The 15,000-nt window shown below is 45.2% G+C and overlaps 1 protein-coding gene across 1 annotated transcript in view; it reads left to right on the forward strand.

The window, feature by feature from the left end:
* The window catches only part of syt17 (synaptotagmin XVII), a gene marked incomplete at its 3' end in the record, with an annotated part of 15,455 nt that extends 2,716 nt beyond the window's left edge, over positions 1–12,739 (forward strand). The window contains exons 3-9 of the mRNA XM_083676394.1: positions 1,577–1,725; positions 3,985–4,133; positions 4,263–4,506; positions 4,756–5,128; positions 6,969–7,089; positions 7,555–7,710; positions 12,543–12,739. Of these exons, the coding sequence (XP_083532520.1) occupies positions 1,577–1,725; positions 3,985–4,133; positions 4,263–4,506; positions 4,756–5,128; positions 6,969–7,089; positions 7,555–7,710; positions 12,543–12,739 (1,389 nt within the window). The remainder of the gene's footprint in view (positions 1–1,576; positions 1,726–3,984; positions 4,134–4,262; positions 4,507–4,755; positions 5,129–6,968; positions 7,090–7,554; positions 7,711–12,542) is intronic.
* Positions 12,740–15,000: the final 2,261 nt, after the last annotated feature.

The raw sequence follows: 15,000 nt of genomic DNA on the forward strand, positions 1-15,000 counted from the left end.
AACCAATCCCCAGCTGTACACACACACACACACACACACACGCGCACACGCGCACACACGCACACACGCACACACGCACACACGCACGCACACACACACACACACACACTTAAACAGCTATTTTCATCAACTCTATGGGCAGTTTTGCATTTCAAGCAATCATTCGGTCTCTGCGTGACCCACTCTTTCTCTGATTGGAATCGTGATGCCGGGTGGAGCAAGGAAACAAGTGAGGAAAATAGAAAAAAGACAAAAAGCTCCCTTTTTGTACATGGCATCACCCCCTCGAGCATCCCATCACTGTCGTCATTGAATCTCAAACCGCTTCTGACTGTCAACGAAACTCATTTCGCATCACTCTCTCCTCGGGATAGCTTTCAATTAATTTTGGATGATTTGGCCCTGCTTTCGTTTACATATTCATGAGTAGTTTGTCCGGTTGGCTGAACTTACATAAAAAATGTAAAGGTAATTGAAGGCGGGAAAAAAAGGTGTGTGTGTGTGTGTGTGTGTGTGTGTGTGTGTGTGTGTGTGTGTGTGTGTGTGTGTGTGTGTGTGTGTGTGCGTGTGTGTGTGCGTGTGTGCGTGTGTGTGTGTGTGTGCGTGCGTGTGCGTGCGTGCGTGTGTGTGTGTGTTTGTGAGGGGGGGGGGCACAGGGGTGGAGGGGGGTATACATTTAGAGAAGGACAAAAAATGTACAAGATGAGGCCATGATACAGATTCACAGCATCCATTGACAATGTCACTGAGACTAGAATCATCTGGCTTACTATATGTGTCCTGTTTTGGGATGTGGGAGGCCTGTACTGTATCAGTGTTTCTGAGTTGACGCAAATCCCTCTGAATCCCTTCATTCATGTCTGTGGGAAAAGCATTGGTGCGTCTCAATAGTCTAAAGTGGCCTCCTCTCCTCGTCCCCTCTCCTCGGCCTGCACTGATCTGAAAGTTTGCATGATGAGTGAATCTGAGCGGTGAAAGCAGTACAGAAGATGACTATCAGGTATTTGCTTTCACCAGTCCAGTTTTCTTGTTTCTCGTCAGTGAAAATGAAGGAAAGGAGACAAAGAGAGGAAGCCACTTTAGACTTACTAGCACATCCCCTTCCTCAGGGTCTCACCAGGGATCAAGGGAGATCAGCAAACCTGATTAGATTTCTGGAAGATCTATAGAGGAGTGACAGTTGTATGTCCCTTAAAGTGCTGTGCGTGCCCTCGCCCATATTGAGCTCAAGCAAACACAGCTCAAGTACGAAAGGTCTAGAGAGAGAGACGGAATTGCAATTCACCTGATGAATTGCATCTTTGTGGTAAAGGCTGGGATTCAATCAAATGCAGATAGTGGCTTTCCTCACTGTGCTTTCAGAGGTGTGTTTGATTTACACAACTACAAACTATAACTCTCTCTCCCTGTTTCATTGCAAACCCCCCCTCCTTCTTTGCCCTCTCTCTATCCCTCTCTCTCTCTCTCTCTCTCTCTCTCTCTCTCTCTCTCTCTCTCTCTCTCTCTCTCTCTCTCCTTCTGACCCCCCCCTCCCCCCTTCTCTCTCTCCCTCTCCCTCTCTCTCTCACCTCCATAGGGTCTGCTGGCCAGGCTGTCAGACTGTCTGCTGTGTCGGTGGTCCTGCCGCTCCTGTCTGCTCTGGTGCTGGGAGTGCACCTGTTGCCCCCCCAGTGATGAGGAGGTGGAGATACTGGGACCCTTCCCTGCGCAGACCCCCTCCTGGCTGTGAGTGACACACACACACACACACACACACACACACACACACACACACACAGACACACACACACGGCAGATGTGGATGCTTCCCCACAAGCCTTTATTTCGCTCTCCAAGGTTTTGATAATGAGGATGATAATAAGGATGATGATGATGATAAGAATGACAATGATGCCAATGATGATAATGGTAATGATCAAACTCATGATGATGATGATGTTGATATTGATTATGTGTTGAACCCAGCCTAACCCAAATACACAGAGATGCAGATAGAGCTGATAGAGTTTCACTCAGATGATGAGAGTCAGATGATGATATGACCTGATGTGTTTGTATAAATAGAAAGTCATTACCACAGTAATTATTTGTTATGAATACATATGAGTACAGAGGTTAATTGAGATCATGTTGAACAAAGCAAGTTTTAATAGCGAGAAAACAAATAGATGGAAAAGGCTGTCCTCTCAAATGAGGCAAAATGTCACTGTGTGGTTCTGGAAATCATCAGAGATTAACAGTTCTGTCAATCACACCTGTTTTCTGGTGGAATGGAAGAGTCCATTGATGGTCTCTTGAGGGACTTGAGGGTGACGTCACTGCCCTGGGTGAACTCATCCTGCAGTTCAGTTGGGGGGTGGAGGAACTGTTAAAGAGACCAAAGGTCTCGCTGAAGTATGAGGTTGCTGATTAAGATAAACATGTTTTCCTGGTGATGTCAGTGAGTGCTGGACGGAGGGATACACTCACACACACACACACACTTACACACACTTACACACACACACACACACACACACAAACACACACACACACACACACACACACACACACACACACACACACTGCTGCCTCGCAGGGGATGTAATAAAATAATTTGAGATACGATACAAACCATATGTCAGCATTTACCTGATAAAATGTCATGTGCAGCCAGCCTTGTATCTTCTCACTAAATGAAATCTAAAATTGTATCCTTCCCTCCAACAAACATGACATTATTCTAGTTTCATATAATCTGACCTCTCTGTCCATCTCTCCCCTCTCCTAGTTGGTATCACCTAAGTCCATTTACCTCTCTTTCTCTCTCAGCCTAAAGTCCAGCAACCCCCCCCACCCCCGCCCCCCCCTCCTTCTCTCCTGTTTCCTCCTCAAGCCATGTGTTTTAGATTGCCCTGTTGCCGTGACAACTATCTCCCTGTGAGCTGTCGTCATGGACACAAAGGGTCCTTGATGATCCCCAAGGGATGACTGGGAATTAGGCGTCCGGGATGGAGTCCTGAACAGAATTATTGAGAACCAGCGGAGGAAAAACAATGTTCTTGTGGATTCATCTCAGCGTTGGCCAATAATAATATTAATCATGATTTGATACAAACAACATTACCCCCGGACCATGCTGCCCCTAGGCAGGACATGTACTAATGTGCTGGACTGGGCTTGATTATGTGTGTGTGTGTGTGTGTGTGTGTCGTCATGCTCATATTCTCTCAACATTTTTCCTCAAGCCCTGATTTTCATAGAGACCTCCCCACTCTGTGTCCTTGACAGAGCCATAATGAAAGCATTAGATTCATCAGGGTGTATGTGTATTGATTTGCCAATTGCAGAGGCAGACGGAATGATGATGAGAGACAGAAAAGAAGGATGTGTCATCATGGAAGTTGTGTCTTTTCTATCAGAAGGTCATTGCTCACTGGTAGAAAATGTCAATTGTTCGCGGCTCACTGACTTTTTAACGAATTTCACTGATGTTCATTGACTCAATTTGTCATTCTTAGTTATCTGATGTTTATATACTTGCTTGATTGACTGTCTTATCCAAAGCAATCTCAATTATAACTTATTTGTGTTTTCACTTTGTTGACACCTCTGTGTAAATCTTTACTGAGCTTTACTGGACTGATTCGGGTTAAAGGGGTAGTTCACACAAAATACAGCATTTCTCATTATTAGATGTTTTCTTACCTTGAAAGTAGTCTATATTTGCATTAGGAGGATTGCAATCCACTCTCTGAATTTCCATACATAGCCACAACTGCTTTTCTTACATTAGCATTTATGATCGCAAACAATAAGAGTGAATGTACCTCAGGGAGCATGCTTTCATAAGTACACTCTGTACTCGGTATACAGAAATCACCTCCAAGTAACTACATTTCCCAGGAAACGAAACTAGGAGAACCCCTCTAACGACTTAGAAAGTAGGAAGTACTGAAGTCTCATGGTCCTCTGATCTCTCATCACTGTCTGTTTCTATCTCAGAGTGAACGAGTGTGAAAATGAGAAGGACACAGATTCTGGAATCACCTCGGGCAATGCCATGGCGATGCCCCAGGACAGCGTTCCGGCCCGGAGGCGCTCCAGCTTGGAGATGTCCCGCTCCACCTTTAGTCTGGTCCGACAACTCTCTAGTGAGTCACGCTGGAGTTCACCGAACCATTGAACTAGGAAACCACTCAATGAAATATCTACCTTTGACAAATCTCTCCCAAAATCACAGCTTAAACTCTCACCACCCCCCCACCCCCCCCTTTTCTCAGGTCTGGACGCCCGTAGGCCCAGCTCTCCACTTGTGGACGTGAAACCAATTGAATTCTGGGCCATGGGCCCCAGGAAGGAGGTCATCCAGCCGTTGCGCCGGCCCCAGCCACCTCCGGACGACTACTTCCGCAAACTGGAGCCACGCCTCTACTCCCTTGACTCGTCTGGGGACGATGTTGACTCGCTGACGGATGACGAGATCCTGCTACGCTACCAACTGGGCATGCTCCACTTCAGCACGCAGTACGAACTCAGCACAAAATAAGATACACAGAGATCTCTCTATGTATTATCTATACATGCATTAAAGATACCAGGATGTACTGCATTTTTATAAGGGAGAGTTCCAATCGTTTTGGTTCTATTTTCTCTTCAGTCCCATTCACTTTAATGAGGTCCATTTTAGGACCTCCTGAAATGGACACGTCCTGAAAGAATCTTGAAATGTACAACATAGTTGTCTGTTTAATCCCTCTCTGTCTCTTCCCCTAGGTATGACCTCATCAACGGTCACCTGGGTGTCCGTGTCATCGAGGCCCGTGACCTCCCACCCCCGCTCACCTGCGATGGCGCACGCCAGGACATGGCCCACTCTAACCCCTACGTGAAGATGAGCCTGCTGCCGGACCACAAGAACTCCCGGCAGACAGGGGTGAAGAGGAAGACCCAGAACCCAGTGTTCGAGGAGCGCTTCACCTTTGACATCCCCTTCCTTGAGGCCCAGAGGCGCACGCTGCTCCTGTCAGTCGTGGACTTTGACAAGTTCTCGCGCCACTGTGTCATTGGGAAGGTGGCGCTGCCACTCAGCGAGGTGGACCTGGTCAAAGGTGGGCACTGGTGGAAGGCCCTCGTGCCCAGCTCACAGGTAGGAGGAAATGCGTGTTATTGAGTCTGTGATACTGTTTTGTTGTTTAAAACCCATTAAGAACAGTGGATTTCCCTTCTTTTGACACTTATTGACGTGAATTATCGAGCCTCTCCTCCGGTATTTACTTCTTGATGTCTTGTGGTTTCTATTGATCACAAGAGGGACAACGCTGTGCCAGCAGCGTGTCTGTTGTCACGAGAGCTGTGAAAGCTCGGGGACACAGCATATGTTGTCACTGTTCCGCCTGTTGCAGAGAAGATGCAGCTGTACACCCTCAGGTCCAGATCACATGATTGTGTTTCCAGCCGGGGTTTGACTGCTGTTGCCAGTCTGAGTCTTCTAATAACCACAGTCATTCTGGCGGGTGCAGGTTTTTATTTTCTTTCTATGTCCTTGTTAACATGCTCCCTGAAGGTGTTTTTCCAGCACGCCATTCCCTCTTTCTGTTGTGTTTTCCATCCATGCATGAAGGGGGATCAATTCTGCCCCCCGTGAGGGTAGAATGTAACATTTTCCTATGAAGTATTTGCCTTTAAATTTGCCTTATAATTGTATAAGTATATAGTACAAACTCAGCAATTCTTTGCACATAGTGATAATTACATTACTTGGAGTCAGATTATTAATATTAGATATGCTTTGCTATTAACAAAATATAGCCACTTTTCCTTGCCAAACCTTCACATGGAACTGCCATCCAAAATAAGCATTCCACACTTATTAATGTTTTGATACTGATAGAAAGGCAGTTCTCAAGAAGAGGAATGATGTCTGATATTTATCTGCTAAATGCCATAAATGTAATATTGAAACCATGAACTTTGACTCAAGGCTTGGGCTTTTTGGGGCCCTTGCTGATTCTATTTGTGTTTTTAATTATGTGGATGTATAATCATATAATATGCTGTTTTGACCATTTGAGATTGACCCTTTGACTTTGAGATTCTTCTTAGTAGATTATGCACACAGATGTCCATGTGTTTGTATTGTATTGTATATTGAGTTATGCTGCTTTTGTAGCCTGTAGCTCAAATGTTTGAGTCATCAGTGGTCACCATAATTTGTATATAGATTTCCCATCATGATTCTATCAAACGATATTGCTGTTTTGACCGTTTTGAGTCAGGGGGCCTCTCGAGTGGGAATTATTTCTCAGCCATTCTCCAATATAACACAACATTCTGTTATACTGTTGTCGTGGCCTTTAGCTTCAAGAATGGAGTCTTCAGAGGCTCAGTCCTTAGTTGGTAGTGGTGGTTTCCATCATAGATGTATTGTATTACAGTATGTGGCTGTTGTGGCCTTTAGCTTTGTGTCCTTAGTGCTGTGTTAGGATGACAAACGAACAGTGAGAGGCACAGCAGAACCCATGTTGAGCTCAGAGGGACATGAGCCATGTTATTGAAAGTGTCCAAAGCTGCACGCTAGCTATTCTCCCTGCTACACTGGCCAACCTACCTGTTTTGCTGTGTGTGTGTGTGTGTGTGTGTGTGTGTGTGTGTGTGTGTGTGTGTGTGTGTGTGTGTGTGTCTGTCTGTCTGTCTGCACATCTGTGTCTCTCTCCAATCATACGTGGAACAGACACAGGAGTTTTGCTCTACAAGTTGTTTTCAGTTACAGATTTGTCAATATGCAAAAATACTTATCCTCGGCAGATTGTGGTGGAGTTGAGGTAGTCAATTAGGGAACGGGGGGGGGGGGGGGGGGGTGGAACAGACCAACGACCGACTGACCGACAAAGACAGACAGACAGACAGACAGACAGACAGACAGACAGATAGACAGTGAAAAAATATGATTCCTGATCCCATCCCTAACCTCTATGTTGTCTCACCAGAACGAGGTGGAGCTGGGGGAGCTGCTGCTGTCTCTAAACTACCTGCCCAGCGCCGGGAGACTCAATGTGGACATCATTAGAGCTAAGCAGCTGCTGCAGACGGACATGTGCCAGGGCTCAGGTAACCATCCAAACCAGGCCTGGTTTAAAAGTATTTAAAATTCGTTCAACTACTTTGACTGTTTCATGAGCTTGCCTGGAGTGCCAGATGGGCAGGGTTTGCACCTTTGGGACTTTTTTCTATTGGTTCCATCATGCCAGGCATACTCAATCAAGCACAGATAAGTATTTTAAAGGATTTCAAATCCTATTTGAAGCTAGTTCTGGCCTTAAAGGAATAATTCACCTAGATTGCCTTTAAAGTAGTTATTGAGGTGCTCACTTCTCACAATAATATTTTCAGGAGTGCCCTGGTTTGCTATGGGAGCATTAATATTATTACTACATGGTTTACATTTATTTCAGAGGGGATCATAAATGAAATTGTTTTGGAAAATATATCTAAAGTCTCTACGAGCTTTAGTTCAGAATGTATATATCTCCCCCCTCTCTCTCTCTCCCCCCTCCTCCTCCCTCCCTCTCTTAGACCCATTTGTGAAGGTGCAGCTGGTGACGGGGCTGAAGCTGGTAAAGACCAAGAAGACATCGTGTATGAGAGGGACCATCGACCCCTTCTATAATGAGTCCTTCAGCTTCAGAGTTCCCCACGAGGACATCAGCGAGGTCAGCCTCGTCTTCACCGGTGAGACTCCACTTCCAGATAGAAGGAAAGCGGGAGGGAGAGAGGGGGAGGAAAGAAGTGGTAAAGAGAGAGCTAAAGAGAGAGGGTAAAGAGAGAGGGAGAGAGAGAGGCAGAGAGAGATCCCTTCTCTACAGATCCAGAGGGAGGGGAAGCAAAAGAGGGAGAAAAAGAAATAGACAGAAAGAGAGGGGTAGAGTGAAGGAGACAGAGTGGATAGGAATGGATACACACACACACACACACACACACACACACACACACAAACACACAGGCAAGTAGATAGACAGATGGTCATGCAGACTGGGACAGATGGACAGGTAAATCTCAAGTGATAAGTTCACCCATCCATCCATCACTCCCTCCTTCCTTCCTCCCTTTCCCCTAATACCATCAGTGATGGCTGGTCAATTATATAATTATATAATAGAATTTTGTTTTCTGTGTCCAAATTAGGCGGGGCAGATTGAATGTAAATTGGTGTGAACGTTCCCCAAGATAATCATGTAATCTCATATGCCCCCTACCTAGAATACACTTCCCCTTTCCACAGTGTGGTTCCAACTGATTTAGAACACAACACCCATGGTGGCTGACATATCTCTTTCCTACTGCGCTGATGGAGAGAAAACAGAGACAGAGAAATTAAACGAGAAACACGTACATACACACACACACCACATACATTCACATACAGATATTGAAGCCCTACAGACCTCCAGAGTGAAGAGTCATTAAATTCAGTCTCTCTCTCTCTCTCTCTCTCTCTTTTTCTCTCTTTCCTTCTCCCTCTCATTCCCTGCAGCACTGACCCTGTCTGACTCATCGCTGCGCTATGCACTAATTGGGGGCCCACAAGTCAGCGTCTCTATTTCCATAACACTTTAAGTGTTAAGGAGGAAAAGGAGAGGAAAGGAGAGAGAAATAATAAAAAAAATAAAAAAAGGATGTGAGAGAGACAGGGAAAAAAGTCATTTGGAAACGTCAGTGACAGCCTTCGAAAAAAGGTGACACGTCCCAATGCTGACAATTAGAGTAATCACTATGGTGACTGTCGCCACGGTGTCGCTGGGGTCCTTATTACTAGCTAGCTTAAATGGCAGCAGTATTTACCTTATTACTTACAGCGATGCCTGTCTGAAGCTGGGTTTAAGATAGGCTTGTCATTTTGGAGCAAAAGAAAGCAATGTTTCTGAATGTGGCTACCACATTGGTCCTGGAAGCAACATTTTGAGGATGTCGAATGCTGCCTTTCAGGATCTAGAGCAGGAGTCGGGTTTGGTCACGACATGGGTTGTCATGTTGGAGTAAAAGAAGATGTCTGAAGCTCCAATGAATCACCTAAAACTGGATCCTGGCTTAAGACTGGGTTGCCATGTTGTGGTTTTCAAGGGTACTCAAGTAGCGGCATAAGCTGAGAAGGCCATGTTGCAGCAATGGTCAATGATTCTGGCTGTGGCATATGTTAGGGTTTGCCAAGTTGGACTAACAATAAAAGGATTTATGGATGTTGCTTGGCTGAGGTTTGAGCCGTGGTTGGCATGTTGTGGTCGATATTTTGAGGCTGTCTAGGATGAGTGAGTTGGATAATGACTGTGGGATTTGGGTGGATGGAAAACAAAATGTGTATCTGTGTCTCTTTAAAATGATGCACATTCAGTCTCTTGGTCTGTCTCTCTTCATCTATCTCATCTTTCACTTTTTCTTAATCAGTCACATTCCCCATCCATCTCTCTCTAATCACTTCTCATCTCTCTCTCTCTCTCTCTCTCTCTCTCTCGCTCTCTCTCTCTCTCTCTCTCTCTCCATCTATCTATCTATCTCTATCTATCTCTCTCTCCTCAGCACAGTCATCTAATGATCCCTCTCTGTGTGCAGTCTGTGGTGCTGAGTGAAACCAGACAACTCCCTCTGTGCTATATATGTCTCTTATCAGACCACCCTCCTCTCTTCCACTCAGTCTGGGTCAGCTCCTTATTGTCCAGCCCAGGCTAAATTTAGCCCAGTGTCATGTACACGACAGGGTGTGAGAGAGACCAGACGTCACACACACACACACACACACACACACACACACACACACACACACACACACACACACACACACACACACACACACACACACACACACACTCTCTCTCTCTCTCTCTCTCTCAGAGCTTACATCAACCAAGCCAAGCAACCAGTTTCCCTCCTGTAGATGATGATGATGATAATGATGATGATGATGATGGTCCTCGATTTGTTACAACTGCGTACCAGTAGCTTATACATCCGACATCAGTAGTCCTCCATCAATCAATGCAATCAATATCGCCACATTATAGTCCAATCAATGGCCATGTCTGAAGTGTACCTGGGAAGATGGTGTTTAGACCTCTTGATTGCTTATTGATTGTGTCGCTGCAGCAGCAGTGGGAGTGGGAGGATTTTGTGTGTGAAGTGAGTCCTTAGAGAGACTATGATTCATGTCAGACCCATTGGACTGAGGTTTGTTGATTCATTTATTTGTCCTGTTTAGGTTTTAGGGTGACACGGACTAACCTGCACGCACGCGGACACACACACACACACACACATTATATCCTGGTGGTGGTTACCGGAGCTTGAAATGTTCTCTAAATGTTCCGAGGTCGCTCCGTGCTCCGTGTTCTGTCTTCCCCTCGACCACATTCCTCATTCGGACACATCTGTGTCCCAGTCTGAGTCATGATGCATCAAATATGAATGAGACCAGAGTTACAGAGCTACACAAGGAACAGAGAGAGATGGAGCGAGAGAGAGAGAGAGAGAGAGAGAGAGAGAGAGAGAGAGAGAGAGAGAGAGACAGAAAGAGGGAGAGAAAGAGGGTGGGAGAGAGGGATGGAGAGAGGAGAGGGGAAGAGGATAGAGAGAAAGACAGAAGGAGAGAGAGATATACAGAGAATGAGGGACAGGGGGAAAGAGTGAGAGAGCAGAGAGAGAAGAGAAGAGTTCTTTGTTGTTTTTTCGGCCAGAATGAGGTATACAGGCAAAGGAAACAGAGTGATGATGTCATTGAACCAACATGCCAAACCTTTCTTGCCAGTCTTTTCCTCAAACCCACCCATGTGCACCAGGCCTGCTGTGGAGATGTGTTGGGCCTAGGGAGGATTATAGAAGACACCTGTGGTGGATGTAGGACACCTGCTGTACATGTTTTCTGGCCAGCCAGTGATCCTATGAATAACAAAACCAAAAAGGGGCCAACATATTACTGCAGATTACTGCTCCCATACCACTAGTATTACAATTAGGCCTTGGTCAAATACAGTATGTCAAGTACTTGTTGTATACTTGTTTAGGTACGTTTGATTTAGATTTGAACTTTGCACTTTTGGGACCATTCCATCTGTTTCATTGAACCAGGGAAAGTAAATCAAGCCTAGTTCAAGTGCTTGAAAGAATTTGACATATGTATTTCACCCAGGCCTGCTTACAGCATCTCGATCTGAGGTGAAGCATTATCAGATCAAGTAGATTGCATGCACACATGCAATATTGATGTCCTAGTGTCTGAGTGTGGTCGTGTAGTAACGTGTCTGCCCAATTCCCGCCATGTCTCCCTATCTCTTTGTCCCACTATAGATAGAGTGAACAATATCCTTTAGAAAGAAATGTAAACACATTGAGTTCCTAGACTGTTAATAAGCTAAGTAATAGCCGTAGACTTCACTGTGACTGTGGTGGGTAACGTCAGGCCCTTGAACGGACCCCAAGGTGAAGGGGTCCTTGGCTCGCCTCGGTGGGGATAAACCTTGACTAGAGGGCCGTCCATTGCCTAGCAACCGCATGCCCCTCACTTGCTCACCCCTAGCTTTGATCACACAGCGGGATGGGATATTCCATGTAGCAGCCATAGCAGTCACAGTCTACAGACTTCTCCTCAGCAAAGTGAATGGGAGAAGTCTGTCTACGCAAGACTACACCAATAGTAATGCAGGTGACATTCTCACTCTGAGTATTTCTAAATCTGGAGAATAGGATCCTCTGTAGGTACTGTAAACAATAGGACAACGCTCTCCAAACCAATGATAGAATGCAGTGATTTGTTGTGACATGTGTAGCGGATAGCTACGTTAGCAGCATTTTTTTCCCACATATAAAGTCGCACCTGTAGGTTCCAGTCCTCACCTCCTTCTCAAAACGCTTCGGAGGAGAAGATCCAAGTTTCCGACCTTCCGACCTTCTCCTCCAATGCATTTTGAAGGAGACGAGGTGAGAAGACAAGAGGAATCGAGGAAAGACATTTGAGATTCACCCCTTGTTTAACCCAGCAAGTTGAAAATGGAATCCTTCAATCTATTACACAAGCAAACCTGATGAAATTAAGCAAACTCTTCCCCAACCCCTAATCCATTTGCCGTGTGGAGAGTAGTGAACAGAGGGATGAGAGGGATAATCTGAGAAAGGGATGGCAATACATGCCTCTATGACAGCCCTTTCAGGATCAATCCATTTAAAAGATAATATGATAATTAATTTCACTAAGACCAGGGCTAATATCCTAATTTGCATTTGCCCAATGCCCAAATGTTTAATGTCTCTCTCAAGTTCTCATTTGAATTACGCGTTATTGTCTATATTTCAACAGTGCATATTGTATAGGATTTCATAGAAGCAATTAACTTACAACCCTCCCTCTCCCCCCTTTCTCCTTATCTCCCTGTCTTTTCTCTGTCCCTGGTCTTCTCTCTTCTCTTCTACCTCCTCCCACCTCCCCTCCTTGCCCTCTCTGCCTCATCTCTCCTCCTCCCACCTCCCCTCCTTGCCCTCTCTGCCTCATGTCTCCTCCACCCACCTCCACGACCCACCAGTTTATGGCCACAACATGAAGAGCAGCAATGACTTCGTGGGCCGCATCGTGATTGGCCAGTTCTCCACGGGTCCCCCCGAGACATCTCACTGGCGCCGCCTACTGGCTTGCCAGCGAACGCCCGTCGAGCAGTGGCACAGCTTGCGTTCCCGTGCTGAGTGCGACCGCGTCTCGCCCGCCTCCCTGGAGGTCACATGATGCATCAGGAAGGGTCAGGGGTTATGGGATTGGAGGGGAGGGAGGTGGAGGAGGGGACAGGGGGAGGAAAAGGGGAAGGGAGGGATGGAGAAGTGGGGGGTGGTACTGTTCTTGTTGTCACCTTAAAGAGAGAGAGAGGTTTACATTTCATTATCATGCTCTGATATCGGGGGTGATCATGTAAGAGTGAGATGTGAGATGTACTCTTTAGTCTATCATCAGTCTCTTCAAAATGGCTACCTTCTACTTCCTCACCCTCTGGACTGAACTAACCCCTGTGTGTGAACTGGAGAGATGTACAGTGTATCTAGGGGTGGAGAGAACTTGGAGTGTTTTTTCCCCACACAGGATACAGAGACAGGCAAGCCCTGGACGACCCTTCGGGGTCCTTTTTCTTTTTTATCACATTGATATGATCAGATGGGAGACAACCATCACCTCATCACCATCCCTGACATTCTGCTGCTGACTGGATCTCCAGATATTCACTGAATGACTTACCTGATGACTTACTGACTGGCAGACTGACTGACTGACTGACTAACTGACTGACTGGGTTACCTGATGACTGACTGACTGGCTAACTGACTGACTGACTGACTGACTGGGTTACCAGATGACATAGTGATTTACTCATTTACCAGATTACTTATTGACTGACTAGTTTACCAAATGACTGATAGTTTACAAGAAGACCTAATGACTGATTAAGTAAGCAGATGACTGGGTCACCAAATTACTTTGTGGTTGACTGTAATCCCACTAGTTGGTTGCACTGGCTTGTTCCAGAATAACCATGTGATTGAAGGCTTGCTTAGCCAGCTATATTGGGTGACCAGGTGCCTGTGAGCTGGCATGGTTGTAATGCTCTAGTGCTTATAGGCTGGCACAGGTACAGTGGACTCCCGAGGCTGGTACCTTGCCTTTGGTCTTTGCAGTGTTCTACTGACAACATTTACTGATCATGTTGTTTATTTTCTCAGAATTTAACTAACGGTTGCTGATAATCAGTTTTTGAAGTAGTTGGAGGTGAATCCAAACATACTGTACTGTACCTGCAGCTGAAATGCGGTCTTTTTTTATTATTATTATTTTTGCTCTTTTGCCGTTGTTGTCTCACCAAAAACGCTTGTGTTCTGTTTTACCATCACAGTCTTCAGTGGACACCTTTGTGTGTGTGTGTGTGTGTGTGTGGGTGTGTGTGTGTGTGTGGGTATGTGAGAGAGAGATAATCTGACAAGACAAACAAGTCACAACTTGCTCCTGTACACCTAAAATGTTCTTCATGTGCTTCAATTCAACATATGATCATGTCTGTATCTTTGTGTCTATTCCGTCTCATCCCCATCAGGTAGGATGGAAGGAGTTAGTCTTGAACTGTATTGTAGTGTACTGTGCTGCATGTCAGTGCATAACTCCAATCCTTGAGGGCATCAATGGATCAACCTAAGTCCTGAATCAATTTATCAATTTCACTAATCACTTAAAAAGAGAGGTCCACTCACTTGACTTCCCCCAGGTCCAAACTTCTTTCCAGATTGGTAATTAAGGATTCAAAATAAGACAAAATTGGAACAGTGCCCCCAGAGTATTGGAGTTGTGGTGCAGAGGAGTGTTCAGAAGCACCCACACAGTACCTGTGTCCTCTAGCTTTTCTGTGTTACCTTACCTGTATGTGCCTAGTCGTGATCTGTCTCTGCTGTTTCACGTGACGAATCATTTGAATGATTCAGTGGAATACTGTATCAAGCCTAGTTTAGATAACCATAGAGTGAAAATAATATTACAGTGGTGAAAAAAAAGTATAAGACTAAATATACTGTGCCAGTGAAGATATTTATTTATTTATTTACGTATAAATTGATGCATATACTTATAGAAATATATTAGATATATATTTATCTCAGAAAATGTATGTGTGTACAGTATATATTTATGACCTCTTTTGCCGTTAAAGAAAAGAGAATTGAACAAATTGATGTTTTTAATGTGGTAAGATACTGTACAGCTGAAGAGAAGGATAAAAAAGAGTGGATAGGATTGAATGCAGTCATAACAGGTTTCTTTACTAAACGTTTCAAGGCTTTGATCTTGAACCAAATAGGTGATTATCTAATATTGTGTTTTCTTTTTCCTCCTCGAGATCTTCCACTATGAAACCAGTGGCCTTGAGTGTTGTGATATCACTGTCAAATGCGAGGCTGCTGTGTGCATCCTAAAAGAGGTGGTGTGGATTGAATGTCGTTTGCTGGTGACCGCAC

Source organism: Argentina silus (assembly GCF_951799395.1).
Source record: "Argentina silus genome assembly, chromosome: 9".
Taxonomy (NCBI): Eukaryota; Metazoa; Chordata; class Actinopteri; order Argentiniformes; family Argentinidae; genus Argentina; species Argentina silus.